Raw genomic sequence first — 21,740 nt, 5'->3', positions numbered from 1 at the left:
TGTGATGTTTCCTGTGAGCGAGGCGGAGGAGGGGACGCGTCCTTCATGATGAACGTCTCCCACTCGCTCAGAGGATCTCCCACAGTGCATCCTGCGATGTGTGACACATCTATGACAGGGACTCTCCCAGAGGAGCCCTGATCCCAGCGCAGCCTTGTTCTGTGTGTGGGAATAAAACACAATCCTGTCCTGTTGCCTTTTCTTTTTTTTTTGGCTCTCTGCGATATCTGGGTTACATTAAAGTTGTTTCCACAGCATGTCAGTGACGAGTTAGGACCTGTTTCTGCAGCTGAACCACCTCTGTCTCTTCACCTCGTGGTATCGGCTGACATTCGAGGAGGGACGACGGATCATCACAGCTCCATCCAGTCGTTTTAGCGCTGGAGACCACAGCTTTGACTCATTATCACCTCACACAGCTCTTAGCACTAATGCATTAATAAACTTTGCCCGTTTACACGTCCTGCAGCAGCTACAGATCCAGTGTTAACCAGAAGGTCCAGTCTGTGATGTGCAGATCTGCATCTAAAGAAATGTTTGACCTCACCTTCAGTCCCACTACACTGGTCCCCTACCTGGACCCTTGTTACACATTATAATCCTGCTGACAAACAGAAAACCACCTCTTTAAAGATGATAATGAAGGAACAGTACTGTGTGTTATAGCTTGGGTTGTGTTTTCATAGCTAATAATCATTCTAACACGGTGTTAGTAACAGATCCTGACTATCTAAAGTAATCTGAAGGTGTGTGATGGTGCTAATAATCAGACCTGACACAGGATTTCACCTGAATGAGAGTCCTGCCAGTTATTAAGGATCTCAGCAGCAATTAACAGACGGATAAAAGCTGTAATAATCTTCAGTGTTAACCTCGTGACATGAAGCCTCATGCTCACATTTGGCCTTTCACACTCTGGTCTGTCAAATAGGTGACGATGATATTAACAGAAGAACTGGAAGGTGAAAACACATGTGTGTGAGGCTCGGTTGGACCCCGACACTGACCGGTTGGGTTTTAGGAGGTTAAAGGGGCGTTCCAGCAATTTAGTCCTCAGCGTCCGTACATTTGGGCGACTCACAAGTGACTTTTAGTCTCTAGTGTGGATAAAAGCCCTAAAACACTCGAACCTACAACTTCTATAATGTCAGTGTTGTCTGTCCAGTTTGTAAAGCAGCCTTTCTGTTACATAAGGGTGTAATGCTCCTTTAATATAAGCAGGATTATTAAGAATAGTGATTAACCCTGCCTTAAATTAACAGTAGTTAACATCTCAGATGCTGCGGATTGGTTTTTCGTTAAACTAGGGATGTACCTGCTCTAGTGTGGTGTTTCTAAAAAGCACCAGTTGTCCCAAGAATGGAAATAAGTGTGTTAATTGATTGGTGATCAGTCCAACGACGGCGTGCAGCCTTCACAGGAGAGACAGTACTTAGTGGTACTGCCTATAAACATCTCTACAGCACTCTGACACGTATGACTTTACTGCAACGTTCAAAGCGAAGTGGAATAAGTGGACAGGAAGTGAGATGAAGCCTCTGAGCTGCTGCAATGAGGAATTCATTGAAGCATAAAAGACCTTTGGGGGCATTTTAATAAAGCATCTCAGCGGTAGTGGATGCTTATCATCCAGTCCCATTACATCACTCCACTTCTCATCTTCTCTTTGAATCCAGATGCTTCCAGGAAACTGGAGTTCAGGGAGCTGCAGGGGAGGAGGTTTCTGTGAATGCCCATCCAGAAGGCCCGTTAGACGCTCTCGGGGTCTAATTGATGACGTAATATGATATCAAACCTGCTAACCAATGGGAAATGTAGTCCCAATTTATCCCCTCATTATCATCGCACCACCCACCATCACCACCACCACTACTGCCGCCGCCACCACCACCACCATCACCGCCCCCGCATCGATTCTTTTCCTGTTCTCCCCTGGTTGTCATGGAGACAAATGGTTGTCTATAACACAAAAGTAAAAAAAGGGGGGGAGGGTGGGAAGTGGGTGGAGCGGCGTTGTAGGCCGCTCGCAGCCGAGTGGAACATCACATCTACCAGATCAGAACGGCGGAGGTGGGCTGAGGACGCAGGAGACCGAAGAATCAATCAGCAGTTAATGAAGAACAAAAGTCCATGACAGGAGGGAGAGGAGAGGAGAGCCGGTGGAGATCTGGGTGTAGCTCCTAAAACAGGGCGCCTCACCCATTAATTACAAGCTTTATGAGCTGATCAGAAGGGAGCAGAGGAAGAAGTAGAAGCTGCACTAAAGTGGACACACGTGCTACTAGTTATTACTAATACGTCATTCTCAACTTTCTCCACTGAGTTCTTAAGGTAAAGATGCATCGAATTATATTCAAACACCTACAGAAACTCTCATACATGCAGGAGCAGGAGCAGCGTGGAGGTTAGGACTCATTCATGAACCACTGTATAACCACCAGGAAGAGGAACAGCCCCCCTTTAGCCCCCACTGGGTCATTTAATCCACTGTTTCTACTAAAACACTGAGTGAAGGAGCTCAAATGAAGAATGAAGTATCTTCATTACCTTTGAGTCATTTCAGGTGTTGTTGCTGCTGATATTTCCCACTGAGAGACAGAGAATAGAGGGGGGGGGGGAGAGTGGATCTCCCTGCTAGCATCTCCTGGGCTACTGTAGTCAGCAATAGTTGCTATGGCACCAAAACTCAGCTGACTAATTGGGGGGTTTTGAGGTGTAACAGATTAAAATAGGCTCTGTTAGCGTTTACAGAAATATTTATACAGCGGAGAAACATCTACTCATGCTTTGGAGGAAACCGGCCAATAATGGGCCTGATGGGAATAATTGAAGAGAGACAGTGAAGCAGTGCACTACAGGACAGGACACCAGTGGGCTAATTGACACATGACTCTGAATAATAAGTCAGACAGAGACGCAGAGGGGGAAATCATGTCCGACTTACAGTGTGTGCCAGCGGCGGTGGAGAGAACAAGAGGATGCGTGGGGGGCAAAGAGGGCAGGATATAAAGGGGGAGGGAGGAAGGAAGTGGAAACTAGACAATGAATATAATGAGGAGTGCAGAGAGGAATTAGATTAGAAGAATGGCATGAGAGAGAGAGAGAGAGAGAGAGAGAGAGAGAGCGGCAGAGATATGAAGAATGTGGAGATGAAAATGGAGCGAAAGGGAAGAGAGGTGAAAGGAATTAAGGTTCTGCAGAGAGGATGAAAAGCTGTGAGGAGCACGGAGGTGAGATCGGAGCGATGCAAATAATCTATGAGGAGACAAAAGGAGCAAAGCGGACTTAGAGGAAGTGGAGAAGGTGCGGCCACTCGTTAGAGGGGATAAAGCTGAATAAAGAAAATGAGTTTTTATCTCTGAGAAAGCCCTCTATCTGGAGAGCGGGGCACTCAGAGAGGATGATGGGAGTTTTCTGTGCTTCAGCCAGGAAATTCTCTTCCTTTTGTTGCACGCAACAATGATTATCAGGCTAAGCTGTGGCACACACACACACACACACACACACACACACACACACACACAGCCAGACACTGAACTGACACATGATATTATCGAATGGCATGGCCACGCGCCCACACAGTGTCCTAATTAAGAGCAGCACAACGCCAGCGTGCCTCATTCAGCTGTGGCAGTCGCTGTTTATTAGCATTTGCACTTTCCAGTTGTTAATTTGACTCCTAATGATGGTGTTTTCAGGCACTTCTCTCTGCTGACTTGACAAGCATGCAGAGTGCCCACTCTCTCTGGAGAAATCTCTTTAGATTTGGTACAAAAAAAACCCCCACCAATAAAGAGCCACACTTATAGAAAAGAGGGATTCCTCATTAGCAAACCCTTAATGAGAAAATACAACACCCCACTGCAACTGTGCTGCAGTACAGTACGCTGTCTGGGGGGTCTGGGTCAGCTTTTCCTGGTTTGGTCGAGCGGGGGGTGAGCCTACTGTGATGTTTTAGAGAACAGCATTCTTTCTACTTTGTGCCAACACTTTGTTTTCGGTCCTTTCCTGGTCCAACATGACGATGAAAAGGGCTGACGATCCATAAAGACACCGGCTGGCACTCCCCAGTTGTGGCAGGCTGATTTACACAAGTACACTCCCCACATGCATGCACAGTCACACCAACCAACAAACAAGTCACACAAACACACCTTCATCCAAAATGCATATGAAGACACTATGGCTACGGCAGATATTGTGAGTGAAGAGTAGTGATGAAACAAATGGTTGAGAGGAACAATCAAAAGCATGTTAGATTTCTTTTCTCTTAAATTGAACAGGTTGAGTTGTTGGAGAGTTTTAAGAGATAAAGGTGTCCTTCATCGTGCAGCCATCTTGTTGAATAGTCCTCTTACCCCTCAGCTGGCTAGTTAAATGTCTTCAGGTTTAAGAGTGGAAGTGACCAAGAGTGCAATCATGCCCCATGCAGACGGCCAGTGAGGAGAGAGTTTTCCCAGTTTGCTGTAAAAGACCTTGACCAGCCTGACCTCTAACCCCCCCCCCCCCCCCCCCTCCTGCAGCCAGTTTCCAAAAGCTGGTGAGAAGAAACCAGAAGAGCGTCGGCCGTCACAGCAGCACATCAACGAACAGAATTTAGAAATCAGTATTTAAAAGAATCACACTTGTAATATAATGATTTGCGTAGACAAAACAGTCCCTCAGTTATGTTTTCTAGCTCTGATGCACCAATCAGCCTTTACTTCTACTCAAGTCACTGATTTCCTACATTTGCAACAATGCCGGCCTCTCAGAAAACAAGCATAAACTTGTTGGATTCAGCTCTTGGCTCCATGTGTAGGTGGAGAGTGCAACAGTGATAAAGATAGTAAGAGCAAGAGAGCGTGTTATTCCACTTGAAAACAAGTGAGAGTCCACAGCATGTCTAGTGGCTGCTTGTTGTTCTGCTGCTGAGGCGACTGTCAGCAGAAGAACTGCTGTTTGTCTCTTCTGCAACAGATTTCTCCCTCAGTGTTTGTTGAAAGCTCGTACAAAATGTTGGCCGCAGACGGCATCGCTCGATCTGCAACACTGAGAGAGTTGTAAAAAAAATGATGAGAGCATATTCTGGTTTATCAGAAGACATGTTGCTGTCCTGGAATAGTAAATATCCTCCAGGCCAAGAATCCAACTGATGCGTTTTGTCTGTGCAGCGACGATAAGATCATCTTATCTCATCGTGCAAAAGATTTACTTTAAAGGACCATTCTGCAGATCTCCAGCTATCGGAGGTAGAGATTCAGCCGTGTCTCTGTGTCTCTGGCGCACAAACCTGCTGTTCTTCCACCTGACTACGGTGATGAAGAGCTGCAGGCTGCTGTTTTCTATATTCTACGATCCATGAATGAAGTATTTGAAGTACAGTAGTCCCTCGCTATAACGCAGTTCACCTTTCGTGGCCTCGCTGTTTTGCAGTTTTGCATGTTTTTTTTTACAGTGTATGAACGCGCATTGTGTTCTGCGTCCTGATTGGCTAAGGGACTGTAGATCAATGTCGATCAATCTCCTCCGTGCCGTGTCTCTGTACAGTACAGGATGCGTTCGGCTTGTCAAATTTACAGAAATGTTCAATCGCTAGCAGTGTGACTTTTAAGTGCTGCCCGTTTAAACAAGAGATAAATATGAGAAAATGTTAATGCCTGTCTGAGAACAGTGTCTAAACTGTATGGTGAGGGGTTTTACAGCCTTAAAATCTATAGAATAATTAATAATAAAGCTGACTACTTTGTGGATTTCACCTATCGCGGGTTATTTTTAGAACGTAACCTCTGCAGTAAACGAGGGACCACTGTATCTCTAACTTTTTGTTCACAGAGCTGTTTTTTTTGGAGGGATTTGGGGGGGTTTGGGCGTCAGAGGCTTCTGTGCAATGCACCCTGGTACATGTAGGCACGAGTCTGTGAGCCGAAGAACTCTGTGACTACTTTAAACACTGATTGGAGAAATGTGTCGGGATTTGTTGCATAAGAGTGGAAGAAGACTTCCTGTGTTCACGAGTTTGATGGTATTACACTTGTTTGGCCTTCAGAGTGACGATGTGATGAAATAAAACACCAACTTCTCTACAAACCTGAATATGCTACCAGGTCATTCATATGTTATGGTGTCAGCACACTTTTCCATCATAAATACTTTCTGTTTTAAAACCAACAAACTCAGTTGTTACTAAAATGACAGACTGGCTGGACGTCTGACAGTCTGCAGCAAACAATCACACCCCTGAATACTGTTGTAAATGTCAGATCTAAAACATGATCAAAATAAGATTCAACACATAGATAATAATGTGCATGTGGAATAATTCCTTAATCAGGTTTTTCTGTTAAATTCTCTCCCGTCTGCACCATCAAACAAACTAAGCAACACCAAACATCAGCTCCTGCCTCATTAAGAGAGTTTAAACGCAGACTGTCCCTTTAATCTTTAGGAGAAACCCCCCAGTGGATGATCGTTTCCGTAGCTCCTACTTCCAAACACATAAAGCAGCAGAGCAGATTATTGATCCTGCTGCGCTCTAATAAAAGTCCAAATAAAACTGCACATCTATTGGTCCATTAGGCAGGGGGGGGGCACCCTGGACACATTCACACCTATGGGAAATTAGTTTATTATTATTATCTATTACAGCTCCTCTCCAGCTATCAGGACAGGACTGGTCAGTGATGGATGTGGGCCTGGTGGCCTGTGTGAAGGTTAGATTCAGGAACAGATCCTGCTTTGGGTTAAAATCATAAGCCAAACGAGGGAGGGTACAATAAACATGAAACTTTTCCCAACATACTGCTAACATACTGCTAACTATGGCTACCGACAGCCGGATGTAAAAAACGTTTTCAGAGCTGCTAATTCACTGAACCTGCATGTCTTAGAGAGTAGGAGGAAGTTGGAGCACCTGGAGAGAACCAGAACCAGAAAGGCTCCACCCTGAACAGGCAGCTTCAAACCCTGAAAGCCTTTTTGCTGTGAGGCTACAGTGTTAACCACTGCACCACCGTGCCCCCCCCCTGCATGTCACATCAACACAGAAGTGTGATCTTAATCTAGGCCACGGCTACAAACCAAATCCAGTATCTGAACGCTCAAACCCTGACGAACGCCCTGATCTCCATTCGGCCCGGGCTCACTCCCCTCATGAAGCACTCTGGCTAATGAAGCGCTCTACCAGAGGAGCTGTGGAGGACAGTGGAGGACCCTGTGGGACTGCCTTTCATAAACGCCTGCCTGAATAAGGCTCTTTTGTAACTCAGGCGTAGGTTATGAGTCAATCATTGCAGCTAGGCGGCTCTCAGCGCCGCTGGGGCTGTTTCCCTGTGATGAATGTGCAGCTGAAGCGTGCACACTTCAACCATCACCAACACAAACACACAGCACACATGTCGAAACACACACGATCACCAGCTCAGAGACTGGAACGATGCTCCGACACTCAAACTTTAGTACTTTCTTTATCACCACGGGTCTGAAACAGCATGAAGCGACTGGTTGAACAGCATTATTAGCGCGGTACATGTCGTGTTCTCTCTTTAGTTAATTGAAGAATTACATGCTTTCCCCACAAGCTCTCTCATGTTCAGGTTCTCCTGTGCACAGACATCCATCAGCTGAAGGGGCCAGAAGCCAAATGACAGATGAACAGACGCTGTTGAGGTCTGATGCTCGCTTTTGGTTCTCCTCTAAGCACTGTTTAACTGAAACAAATCTAATATTGGCCAAAAAGACATTTGCTGTCCCTGATTGCTACTGACCTTGACCGCTTTGCACTGTTGCCATGGTAACAAATGAGACGAAGGAGAATAAATAAATAAATCTGCTGCCACTAAAAATGTTTTCCCTTCGCTGGAAGCTGAAATCGATCCTGTGTAATCGCTTACATGCAAAAGGCTGCTTGTGTTGCACTCTACCTGAAATGGACTCTGGCTGTTGTAGTTCTTCACTTCTTTGTCAGCGCCACGGACAAGCAGCACTCTGGCACAGTTATCCTGGGGAGGAAAAAGAGAATCAAATGTTCAAATAAAGCTGAGAAAAACCGTCTAAAACAACTCCTGAAGTCCTTTAATTCTCCTACTTTGTGAAGGGACAAAAGGCAGATTAGCTTCCAGTGACATTAAGAAGATTGTTTTTCCAAAAGCAGAAGAAGTCAGTAGAGCAGGAGCTGGTCTACAGCATCCCAGCGGTGCCACTGGGAGAAGAGGAAAGAACAACAGAACTACCTATATCAGGACTGGAGCTTCACTCGTTGCTGTTAAGTGTGTATCTATTGCTCCACTCAAAAGGAAAGAGGGAGTGAGAACGAGAGAGAGGGAGATAGATAGAGAGAGAGAGAGAGAGAGAGAGAGAGAAGAACAGAGAGATGGAGAGTGCTGAGGGGTTTGAATCTACTGCACAAATCGCCCACAAAGTGCTCAACCACGCATGTACAGTGCACACACACACATGAATATAAATACTTTTTTTAGATCCACAATAAGCTATTGAGAGTTGAAACATCGCTGCGAGTCTCACACAGATACTGATACACAACCATAATCTGTGCAGGGCTGTCAGCACCACAAACTCTCCCTCCATTACACGTTTAACATCTTATTTGAAGGCGATGCATGGAGTGTGTTATTTTTACTCATGGACATTTCCATGTGGGGTGTAACAATCCCTGCTTTTTCTATAGGAGCTCCATTTATAGTGAAGATGTTCCAAATGGAAATGTGTGACACACATCCGAGCTGTGGACTGAAGCAGGGGTGTACTAGGTTGCTGAGGGTAATTAGAAGCAGAGCACAGAAGGAAACTGGACAAGAAACGGAGAGAGAGAGAGAGATGAAATGCAAGAAAAGGTCAGAACTCCTAATGTCCATGATGCTGAGGATAATCCCCGGATGCTGCAGCGTGAACCCTCGGCTTCAAATGGGATTTTCTTGTGCATTTCATGTTGTGTTAGCAGCTGCAGATCTCTGATGGAGAAGATGACAGTGGGAGCACAGAGGATTCTCACATTATCTCAGGCAGGGGGGGGGGGTGGGAGTTTAGTTTTCTATGTTTTTATGCAACGTTCAGCTCTGGAATGGGCTCAGAGTACTCCATCTATCAAGGAGGAGTGAGAGAGCCCATGCATATTTATGACTTACAGTATAACAGCCTAATAACGGAATAATGCAGGTTACATCAACCCCCTTCTGATTCACAGATGCAGCCATCATCATCTTCCATGCTTCAGCTCTCCAGCCTCAAATCATAGAGCTGGGGACGTTTTATTATCCTCCACAATCCAGAGCAAACACCAGAGCCAACAACGAATGTGTCTTCTAACAAGCGTTGTGTGGATATATCAAAGCCGGATATGCATGTATATATATATAAATATATTCCTCCTCTGAGCCACAGAGCTCCACTGCTGTCCAAAAATCCATCAATGAGCCACGCTGTTGCACTGGGTGACATGTTCCTCCACCGCCATGAGCACACACACTGTAGTTTATTTTAAATCAATCCCACACACGCCGTCCTGCTGCCCAAAATACTCACTGGAGCAGCACATGTGGATTAATCCGCTGCTGAAAATAGTCAACACCCAAAAGAGGAGCTGTTTTTTTTATCTTGTTTGAGTAATGCTGTGTGTCCAGCTGTTTTAGGAAATGACAGAGTTGCAGTTACACACGTGTGAGCTGTTTCTAGTGACTTATGTCTTCAGGATACGAGCTGCACTGACAAATAACGTACAGTCAAGCTGCAGTCTTTGCATGGGATTTGTTGTGAATAGGAAAAAAACAGTTTTTATATTAAACGTGACCCTTCTCCAGCTCCTCACTCGCTCGTGTGAGAGGCAGCGTTCTGTGTAACAACAAATGGAAGCTGGCGTGAAGACCATTTCATGAAAGGTCAGAAGCACACGAGTCCTTTTCTACACTTATTTTTCTTAAGTGGAACTAAATGTTTGCCTTGATTCAGATGTGCCAGTGGGCTGTTTCTGATCTCCCTCTGCTGAACTGGCCTCGCTCCAAGGGCGCCGTGCTAAACGCTCTCAGATGACCGGCGCTACAAACAAGTGCGGTGAGCTCCAGCTGACCTTTGACTAACGGCTGCACCGACAGGTTTAAGTGAAGTGGTTCATCTATTCTGTGCACATTCAGGGAAGGAACGAGGCCGGAGTTATTCTAGACCTTCTTACTGACAACAGATCCTATGAAAAGACCAAAACCAACACTTTTGCACTTCCCTGCACCTTTTTACAAAAGTCTCAGTGATTTCCCAAAGCAGCAGGTCACCGTCACCCAGACGTTTTTTTGGGGACTATTTTAAGCAGCGGCTGAATCCACATTTGGTGCAGTAGTGAGTATTTGGGGCAGCAGGACGGTGTGTGTGTGTGTGTGTGTGTGTGTGTGTGTGTGTGTGTGTGTTCATCCAGTGCAGCAGTGTGGCTCACTGATGTGTTTTTGACCTCTACTCACAAAGGAAAAACACACAATACATGCTAGCAGGTTTGAGTCTGCACAGAAAAACATACAATATCAATTTATACATTTAAAAGAAACCACATTGACCAAGATGAGTATTTAATGGAAGCTAACGAGGCTCCGACACAACGACAGTCAAACAATAAGAATGTAAGGAAAAGGTTTATGTGTTGGAACCATATTTAAGATGTTTACTTTCCATATTAGTATAAGTACCTGAGGCTCTGTGAGCAGTCACAGCTTAACTATCACTATTACTGCAATTAGACGCACACGCTCGGTGTGGTTTTACCTCTGGGGACTCTCAGAGCTGCAGGAGCCCAGCGCTACAGCGTTAGACACTCGATCGTGATAAATAACATGCGAGGAGGACTGTAAATAATGTATCCCGTGGGAAAAAGGAAGGAAGACCCTTTAGGAGGAGAGAGGGGGGGTGCACATAGAGAGCAGAGCTGAGGTGGAGCTGCAAACACACAGTAAAGTCCATTTTACAGCGTGCAACAACATGTTTCCCTCAGTGTTAATACAACAGGCGCTTATCTCTCATGTCTGGTTTCCCCCAAAGACTTTTCTAGAATCTGGATATTCTGACAACACTGCCATCTGCTCCCTTTAAGTGGTCTTCTTTAGTACATTTAGAAAAGTACATCACTTTCTCATCAAACAGCTGCAGGAGCGTCGCCGGAGAAACAGCCTCATCCCGTCTGTACGTGGTAACAGCAGCCGATGAAAATCATTACACGCAGCAAATAGATTCAAGTATTTGGGCTGAAAATACTGAAATATGTGTCGGGGGAAAAAGAGAAAGACATGAAATCTGAAAGAGAGATGGAGTAAATCTGATACGCTGGACAGCTGATGCCTCTAAAGCAGCCTGAGAAGAGCTCTGATCCAGGAAGGCTCCATCAGCACCAAGCCAGAGAGAAGTTTCCCACTTTTAGACGTGAATCCCTTTTTCTGCTCGTCACAGTGTGCATGTTGTACCCTTCCCCTCACAGGATGCATACAGGAGGTTATATGTTGCTCCACATGTGACACATCTGACAGAACTGGCTTAACTAACCTCAAATAGTACCAGGTCAGTCCAGTAGTGGGTCACATGACACACACAAACACACACATCTGTGCTCTTCAAGTACAGAAACACACACACACACACACACACACACACCCACACACACACACACACACACACACGCCCCCCCCGCTCACCTGGTTGTATAGGGCACAGATGTGTAGAGCAGTGTTTCCCGAGGCATTCTGGGCGCTCATGTCAGCTCCATAGAACAGCAGATGCTCCAGGTGCTGCACATGGCCGTGACGGCAAGCCTGCACACACACACACACACACACACACACACACAGAGACACACACACACACACACAGACACACACACACACACAGACACACAATCACTGTGAAATAAATCTTTTAACGCCTCCACTGGATTGTAGCTGCAGTACGAGGCCTTTAACACTAGATGTCAGTCTGCTGCAAAGGAGATAACATCAGGATGAGAAGTCAAGTTTCTTTAAACGGCATATTTCATCTGACAGGCGCAGAGTCAGTGAGCTTCAAAATAAAAGGCAAACAGACACCTACATATAAGAACATATTAGAAAATAAGAGCATCAAAACATACAAGATATTAAAGATAAAAAGGCTTTATATTGATTGAGATAAGAATGTTTCACTATTATTATTGTGAAAAGGTGAAAGAAATGAATTCTAATAAGAAGATTGAAGTGTTAAACACACAGTTTAAACCTCACTAAAAGCCTGTGAGCGTGCGACATGTTGTTGGTCTGCTCTTTAAAGAGCGGCTCCACGATGAGCATCAGCTGCACCCTCAGTTTGACCCCAGCCATCAAACGACGATGAGCGGCACCGCTGAGTCCTTCAAGGAGGAGTTTAAAAGATGCTTTTATGAACCAATTTCCTCCGTATATGGCGTCGATGTTTGGGGCCGTGGTGACAGATGTTTAGTGTGGTGGGGGGGGTTATTTTGAAATGGCCTATTTACACTGGAGCTTATTTCAGAGACGGGGAGGTTCGTGAAGGAAGGACAATAACCCAAATGGCTGCTCGTCAACTAAAGCAGGTTACAGTATTAATAAGTATTTCATCAGTGGAACAGAAGCAGAGCCTCTCACCTGACTACATTATTCTGTTCACACTTCTCATGAGTCGTGTCCACAGTCATCATCACTCCTGCACTGTTTCTACTTTACGTTGTGGAGGACTGTCAGGATCAATAAAGTCCTGTCCTGTAGCAGGGGCGATGCCCTTCTCTTTATATCTGAGACAGTCTGCTCCTGTGTTTGACCTTGTTCTGTTGCGATACGACGGGATCACAGCTGATTATCACAGAAACAAATCCAAGGCTGTGGTGGTGAGGATTTACTGATTCCGAGTGATGAAGCGGATCACTTGACGACGCCACGACTTGATGAATTGAAGGTTTTCGGCGGATGGATCACAGTGTAGCTCTCAGATTGAACTTCTACCTGTTTCACTTCACCAGTTTTATTTTGCCACCACAGCCGTTAGTCACAGATGTGTGCTTCCACCCTGGGGCCAGCGTGGACAGGGCGACGGCAGCCCTCGTCAAAACTGTGTAGCACGAGCCACAATTTGATCAAAAGGGATGTTAATCATTGTATCAGGACCGAGAATCATTCCTTCTGACGCGTCACCTGTCCAACAAGACGGGGAAAAGCACTGGACCGCTGTTATGGCCCCATTAGGCTGAACACTGGAAGTGAAGCACTGCTTTGGATGGATTTTGAGATCTCACAGACTTTAGTTACATCTCACTTTGTCAAAATATGGCAGCTCCTTGCAGAACGTGCACCATCTTCCCCATTAACATGTCCTGGATTAGCAAACCACTTAAATATGCTCTTAATCAGAGGAAGCTGTTCTGGGGGAGATAACACTGACAAGAGGGAGGCACGTAAACTTTTAGAGAGAGAGAGATGGAGGTAGCTAAAAGCAGGTAGAAAAGAAAAGCGGAGGGTGAGCAGAACAAGGTCGGCTTGGAAAGGAATCAAGTCCATAGCAGGGATGCAGAACAAGGGCAGCGAAGTATTTCATGGAGAGAAGCCTGATGCAGAATTGGCAGAAGAGTTAAACATATTCTACTCCAGGTTTGATATCTATGGTTTCAATGATGAGCTTTCTAATTTTAGAAAAGGGCCTTCAGGCTGTAAGATTAAAACTGATGAAGAGACTGTGTGTAAATCTTTTGGCTGTATTATAAAGGGGGAAAGCCCTGGTCCTGATACCACGGGGGGGCTATTGATGTTTGTACTATTGAAGAGTTGTGCCTGGAAACTGTGTGGTCTCTCTTTACTCCAGTCAGCCCTCCTTGGAGCCACAGAAGGTTCCCAGTATGTGGAAGGAAACTATTGTGGTACCGGTAGCAAAGGTTCAGTCTCTCAGTCCTGAATCATTATCACCCAAACAACTGCACAGACAGTCAGATCTGAGATTTTACACACAGTGCATGACACGGCTGACCTCTTAGTAGAGGACACTGCAGCCACTGTCGGCTCTTGTGCTGAAGAATCTGGAGGGAAATCAGATCCACGCTCGTTGCTTTCTGTTAACTCTTCCTGTTTTTAAGCCACATTTTGCTGCACGCAGGGTCTAATCTCATTTTAATGTGGATTTTAGTCCAGTATTTTGGCTCAGCGACAGATCTCAGAGGGTCTGGGTCAGTGGAACCATCAGGGCTGTGTGCTTTCACCTCTTATATCAATTTAATATACACATATAGTATACGTCTGATGTATAAGTCAGGACTTACAGTTCCACCAGCCTGAGCTGTGTTTAGTATTAATTAGAAAATGTTAGCATGCTAACACGGTAAGATAAGTTAGTGAGCATGTTAGCATGCTAACATTAGCATCTGGCTCAAAGCACCACTGAGTCACAGACTACATACAGGAAGTGGAAGAGACGACGCCCACTGGTTTGTGGGCGGTTTGTAGTTTTAGCTGTTGCCATCTTTTAGAGCCACAAGTGAGACTTGATTTTTTTCCCAGTCACAGTTCAAAGACCTCCTCTGATTGGTTAGGTTTAGTCAGGACCCTCCTCTGATTGGTTAGGTTTAGTCAGGACCCTCCTCTGATTGGTTAGGTTTAGTCAGGACCCTCCTCTGATTGGTTAGGTTTAATCAGGACCCTCCTCTGATTGGTTAGATTTAGTCAGGACCCTCCTCTGATTGGTTAGGTTCAGTCAGGACCCTCCTCTGATTGGTTATTGAACAGGTAGCCCCGCCCCCTCTTCCTGGTGTATCTTCCTCTACATGGACCATCATTGACTAAATGAACATCCTGCTGTGCTGAAGAAGACTGTAAACTAGAGACTGAGAGCAGAAACTCATCAGGAAAATGTTCATGCTCATTTCCTCATTGACTTCCATCCAATCAGACTTCTGTTTGGAGCCGGTGGAGTCGCCCCCTGCTGGACATTAGATTGATTGATAATATTTACAACTATGATCAAAATGATTGCATTTCATCTACAGTTAGTTTCAGCACGAACTCCAATAATGTATTTTTAGTGGTAAAATTCAGTAAACTGAACGGTACAAGAGTGATGTCATAAATATTGATGTTTCAACATGTGGTTTAGTGTTTGTGGGTTTTATTTCTATGTTAAATGAATGAGTGTTGGATTAGGATGTGATCACTGAACATTACAGGAGTTCATGAATAAACAACCTTGAACTGTGAACTAGCAGCAGCCATTCTGTGGTTCACCGTCCTGCCTGACAGCTGATTGTTATCGTGTCCCAAATGGGACAGATGGGGAAGGCAGAGATTTTGGGGAGACATATAAAGCAATCTGATAAAGCTGATGGACTGCGTGCACGTACACCCAGCAGTGTGTGGGGACGCGCACAGTTTGTCACTGCTGCAGGGCGGCTCTCCTTAAACGGCTTTATCTACTTCGACGGGGAACAGCTGCCAAGACAGTCGCCCACAGCCGGGGAGGGCTGAGTGTGCCCGTGTGTGCTTTAGTAATGCTTTCACAATACAAGCTGTTCCAAGCAGCAAACAGCCAAAAATCCCTCTGTGCTCGTGTGCGCGCACCTGCTGAATCTACGACTGTGTGTTTACCTGGTGAACTTCGTGCCAGCCGTTCTCGTCCTGGCAGCAGACGAAGGCGTGGTGGTTCAGCAGGAGCTCGCAGCAGCCCGGGTCTCCTCCCACCACCACGCTGTGGTACAGAGGGGTCAGGCCACGGCTGTCCTTATAGTCCGGTGAGGCCCCCAGCTCCAGCAGCGTCTGAGGGGGGGGGGGACACACACGGTCTCTTTAGTGGCTGATTTATAATAATCCCCATCAGGATCAGAGTCACACACTTCATAGAAATTCTTCTTTAAAACAAATGTTACAAAGTGCTTTAATGTGTCACAAGAGACAAAGTACAGCTGATTAAAATATCAAAGCGCATGAAGCTTTGAATGATAATTGAAGATGAAACCAAGAAAGAAGAAAAAGAAAACTGTGATTATTAAACTGTGGGTTCATAAAAGTGCCCTCTAAGACAGACTTAAGAGACAAAACCCTCCTGTCATCTCCAGCCTTCACTTTACTGCACTCATCCCTTCATCGCTTCACCTCGTGCTGTGAAGTGACATCAATCATCTGACGTTTCTCATCACCAAACATCTGGAGAGGAGGTCCCTTTACCGTGAGCGTGACCTGGTTCTTGGAGCGCGCCGCCTTGTGGAGGGCAGTCATGCCGTCTTTGGCTCTGAAGTCCAGGTGAGCTCCTCCGTTCTTCAGCACCTTGATCATCTCCACCACGTTGTCCAGGTGAGCGGCGAATGTCAGCGGGCTCTCTAGAAAAAAAAACACGACACAGGCAGAGTGTGTGTTAGTGATCCAAACGTATCCGCCAGGAACCAAACAGGAAGTAAAAAGGTATTTTCTGTTTGTTTCTGAGAGCACGTAAACACACTCCGACTAAACCAGTCATTTAAATTACCTCAACACTTTGGCACAGGACTCCAGGGACCGACACCGAGGATGTGACGACCCAGTTTGTTGTCTTTGGTACAAACCACCAGGGAGGAGTCTGCCTGCATTTTTCTATTTGCTTGGTTTAAGTTCACGCTGAACAATTAGAGATAAAAGTAGAGCTCGAGTCACATGACGCAGACAGTTACTAAGCCTCGACTCAGATTCTTTCTCCTTATTTTCTGGACACTCTTTCTGGATCAGCTAATTAGCCAGAAGCGCCACAGAAACGTATCCCTCAGACTAGATGGTTCACCCCAGGCTTTACTGCTGTGTCTTTATCCCCTTCAGAGTCGGCTGCATAATTACAGCAGTGAGACACACAGGTGAGACATCCTGTGAGGTACGGGGCGTAAAAACACTCCAGCAAAGTCAAACTGAAGTGGTCCCCGGTCATTTGAGCTCCTTGAGCTTTAATGTCAGACAAGAAATGTTCTGCATTTAAGAGAGGACTCACATCCACCTGACAAACGCTGAGGATTGTTTACCAGACATTCAGTGTAAAACGTCTTTAACTTGTCAGCACTCTGTTGTTTTTGTCCATTTATTACACCGTCTGTGTTTCCCAAATAAAGTCAGAGAGAAGGCAGAGGACAGAACAACACAACAACCCCTTCATGTGTTCATCTCCTGGGTGAATTTAGCCATAATGGTGCATTCAGGGAATCAGGAATAATTGGAAAAGTCAGATCCATTCGGTCCACGACTTGCCAACTTTGACGTCAAACCCACAGAACAGTGACGGAGGAAAGTAAATGTTTGGTTGATGGTAAGAAACCTTTTATCACTTCATGTATTGCATATCAATCTTTTGCTTACAGATGATATTGTAATTGTAATATTGTGTTGCTGCTTGATTAGATAGACTAGTTATCTATTAGCATCAGTGTTGATAAGTTAGGTGAAGACATAATTAAATACTAACTACTAGAAACAGCCATCAGCACGTTGTTTAAACACCAACGCTAAAATACAACACATCTTTGGAGCGTCCATGTTTCCACGTTACTACTTGAAAGCTCATGAACACACCACAGTTGGAAGAACTGTTTCCCAACTCTTGTAAATGCAGCATCACCCTCTTTTTACAGGAAACATGATCTGCTCAACAGAAAGCAGTTACACCTGTAGTGACGTTTATTTTACATCCAGGAAGACGATCTCTCTCTTCTGTGGCTCTTCTTCTTCTTTATTCACACTGGGGATCTATGAAATGAGACCCGAGTGTACTCTTAGCTTAGCATCCATCCTACCATGGTTAAAGCAGCGTCTTTCAGTAACTATGCAGTAGCCAGTAGGAAGAGCAAGTGGACAAAAACTAGCTAAAGCAAGTTAATCACCACCGAACAGCTCATTCTGTCTCACTGGACGTCCGAACACGACTCCCTGCTGCATCTCTCTTCTATTCTGAGGTTCCTTCCTGCTGTTTGCTGACCTCACTGTACTCTCCCCACTCCTGACAAACACCACAGCTCACTTGAAGCAGTCCTGAGACTGTTTTCACAGCACTAAAGTGGTCTTCACTCAAGTTTGAGTGACACTGTGCTCACCTGCTGAAATGCCCTGAAGGTGCACGCTCCAGTTTTCAAATCAACTGCTCCAAATAAATGTGCTTGTCTGCGTCTGTGTGAATGAGGTTAGCCTGAAGACGAGGCTGCGGCCCGTCTAGCATGAATGATGTCTGATTAAGAACGAGCATGCAACAGAAAGAGTAAAAAAATTAAAAAAAAACTCATTAACACACCACTCTGCTCTGTATTTGGGATTTTGGAGGTTTTCTTTTAAGTGCATGTCACTGTTCAGGTTATCGTTACCCCTTTTACAATGATGTTAACCAGGCTGATAAAAGCAGGTCAACTGTCTGTCACACCTAATTAGAGTGATAACATGATTGAGACATCATTGGAAATGTCGTTCTAAATGAGGACATCAAAACAAGGCACTCACAGACGACTGCTGTGTCCTAATTTCACTGTGTAACATACAGACAGAACACAAGATATCAGCTTCAGCATGTTTTTTTACACATTTCTATACATTTGATGTATTTGCAACGTGATCCTTTGGGACAACGTCACCTGATCACAGTAGGTCCACTAAAAGAGCTTGTTTGATCCACTGACAGGCTCAGAGTGTTATTCTAAGTGTGTGACAGCATCATGGAAAGGATCCCTACAGAGAGAGACCTGGAAGATCCTTTTGGTTTAACCACAAACAGCACACACACCAGACTACATTCACTAAAACAGGGATTTTAGCTCACAGAGCATGAGAGTCATGGCAACATCACTTAGATTGTTCGTGTTACTGTGTGTTACAGAAATATTGTTTTGGATCCAAACTAACCTTTTAAGACACCAAAGTCACACAACAACACAAACAAACTAACAAATCAATGCAGCAGTAGACCAGCAGCTGCCATGTAAAATTTGTGGTTTTGTCAATGGAGTCTGGTGGCTTTGAAGAGAGCAACATAATGGTTTTCTCTGGTTAAACAAAAAGTAGATTACCTCAGACTCAGGCTCAGATTGTTATTCTAAGTGTGTGACAGCATTATGGAAAGGATCCCTACAGAGAGAGACCTGGAAGATCCTTTTGGTTTAACCACAAACAGCACACACACCAGACTACATTCATAAAAACAGGGATTTTACCAGGCAGAACAACTAATCCTTACAAACATGACAGCAGTAAAGTTCCTCTTTTCTTGCTCAATCTGTATTTTAGTTCCATCTATTTCTTAGACTGGTTCTGCGGTTGTGCTGTGTGTGATTATGTTCACGACAATAAAAACTTTGAACAGGTGATTTTTCTTCTCCTACAGACACAGACAGAAAACCGAGTGAAGTGAAACTGGGATCAAACTGAACATTTACCAAAGGAAGTGAAGCTTCCCGGTTTGCTGTGATGGATTAGCTCGAGCAACTTTCAAGCGTGTGAAAGTTATTTCTCACATTGTGCAGGCACGAATAGCAGCAAGTGGCGACTTCGCAAAGGGAAAATGAAAATGAGCCTCGACTCCCTCCAACTGTGCAGCAGGAGGAAGAGGACCGTTCTATTTTCTTTGTTAATCACATGCAGAGCTTGTGCTGGACAGCTGAAATCATTAGACACAAGAGCTGATTAACAGGAGTCCTAATCCGCAGAGACGCCTCTCCCATCAGCAATAAGGTGCTGATTTAACAATGGCTCCCAGAGCCCATTAAAATAAGCTCAAGTCTGTTCCTTTCAGCTCCACCTTTATTTGTCTCAATAGACCAGGTTTTTTTTTTCAATCTCTGTCCACTCAGTACTGGCTGTGTTAAGAGCACCCTTGACATAGTCATTAAATGGTCATAAATAAACATAATTATCACCCTTAATACTCAGTTAAACAAGCACCGGATACCAAATGATTGCAAAAGGATTGAATGCAGGCTGCTTTACATAAAACAGGTTTTGAAATTTGCTCCGAACACACAGCAAGGAAAACAGTGTTGTGCTAAAAGGGACGCTCCTCAGAAAGGATGATTGCTTTTGTTCCTCTTGAGGACGGAACAGCGAGGTTGTCTTCTTGCAGAGAGCTCTTCATGCAGCGCGTCCTCACCGGCTGATTACTGATGCAGGATTCGAGACTCAAGATGTTTATTGTCACCTCGGTCGCAGCAGAACTCGTGTGAAATCCTTTGGCTGAGAGCTCCGTCACACACAGATGATATATAGATGTCTAGCCTAACATCAGATACACAAGGTGAAGGTGTGTGTACACTCAGTGGTCTGATTAATGCACAGAGTCACAATAATAAACATTCATGGTTCAGATGTTGATATAGTGGAGCCTCCTGTCGTGAATGTGTGTGTGCAGATGATCTGGGTGGCGCCTGTGTGGTGTGATTTGATCTGAACAGTCCTGTTAATGTGGGCAGAGCAGAAGTCCTGAGAGCTTCCTGTCGATGCAAAAGATCGTCGGCTCCGGCTCCCACTGAGCGCGGTACGACCGATTAGAGGGGATTAATTAAAGTGATACTTTCAAATTCTACAGTATCTTTGGGGTATTAAACGCTCGCCATCTGTGGGCCTGAAAGACAAGTTTAAAAAGTTTGTAGATTGCCTCTTTGCAGATGGCGGCAACTGTAGTCAGCTGGAATTCACAGTTCAATGGTTTTCACCGTTGACCCAGTCGAAGAAAAGTATTAAAATGTGCAGAGAAACCTCTCAAAGCACCACGGCAGCATAATCCACATCTCTAAGTTCTAAACGAAATAGACTGCATCTGCCTCCAACTCAGGAGGTGGATGAGAGCAGATAAACTTTGGGTGGAGAATCACTTTGAAGGAGATATTTATCCTTGATTACTTTCACACTGTCACATCCTAGAAGCTCTCCAGGAATCTGCCAACTGCTTCTTTTACTTATGTCCTACATTTGCTTTTCAACACGCCCCAGAAAACATGCCTCAAACCTGCAATAAGTGGCCACTAAGGAGGAGCAGAAACAAACTGTGACTACAAAAGTAATATATCAGTCACAGATCATTCATTGACAGTGTTTGAGTCCAGTCTTCACTCTCTTTTAGCTCCGTTTTTGGTTTCCACCAGCTCCTCTTACTCATAAAACTATTGATTACAGGCACTGTGAAGGATAACTGTGGTTGACTTCGACAGATTCATTCAGACACATCGAAACTACTTTATTTGGGGGGGAAAACAAAGTGAGCTCACCTTAAATGTCAGGATTTAACTGAACACAGTTACAGTCCTGTAAACGGACACGTTCATGTTCATTTTCTAGAAATAATAACGTTTCCTCTCACTTCCTGCAGTCACTTCCTGTCTACTGCAGCTGCTGTGCTCCTCCTGATGGATTTTCTTACATGTATAACAGACCACAAGATCTCATATTAACCACAAGCACAAGCTCCACAGCAAATTAAGTCAAGTGCACAAGTCAGCGGAGGTGCCTGCTCGGAGATAATGTGAAATTATTCTTGCCAGGTTGCAATCTCTCCAGTCACAGGACTCTCAGGCCTTCAAGTGGGCCTGTGAGGACTCAGAGCCATTATCCTCGCCTAGTGTTGCATGAAACACCTGCTCACTTTGTCTTTATGGAGCATTTGTGAGAAGTGTCGAGAACACACTGACATTAGGACACAGCTCATTACACCGGACACTGGCTGCTGCTGCCGCCCCCCCACGAGTGTGGTTGTGTGTAAAAACACAAAGCCAAGTATTTGGCTACGATAGCTCTATTTACTCAGGATGCAGGAGGCTGACTGAA

General features: G+C 45.0%; 1 protein-coding gene across 1 annotated transcript in view; it reads right to left on the bottom strand.

Moving 5' to 3' along the window:
• The window catches only part of LOC139219884 (SH3 and multiple ankyrin repeat domains protein 2-like), a 134,754-nt gene that overhangs the window by 99,941 nt on the left and 13,073 nt on the right, over positions 1-21,740 (bottom strand). The window contains exons 5-8 of the mRNA XM_070852268.1: positions 16,155-16,306; positions 15,579-15,746; positions 11,661-11,777; positions 7,902-7,979 (exon numbers count right to left, since the gene is read on the bottom strand). Of these exons, the coding sequence (XP_070708369.1) occupies positions 7,902-7,979; positions 11,661-11,777; positions 15,579-15,746; positions 16,155-16,306 (515 nt within the window). The remainder of the gene's footprint in view (positions 1-7,901; positions 7,980-11,660; positions 11,778-15,578; positions 15,747-16,154; positions 16,307-21,740) is intronic.

Source organism: Pempheris klunzingeri, chromosome 1 (genome assembly GCF_042242105.1).
Source record: "Pempheris klunzingeri isolate RE-2024b chromosome 1, fPemKlu1.hap1, whole genome shotgun sequence".
Lineage (NCBI taxonomy): Eukaryota > Metazoa > Chordata > Actinopteri > Acropomatiformes > Pempheridae > Pempheris > Pempheris klunzingeri.
Note: the sequence above shows the minus strand (reverse complement) of the source record. Positions and strands in the feature narration are given on the sequence as shown.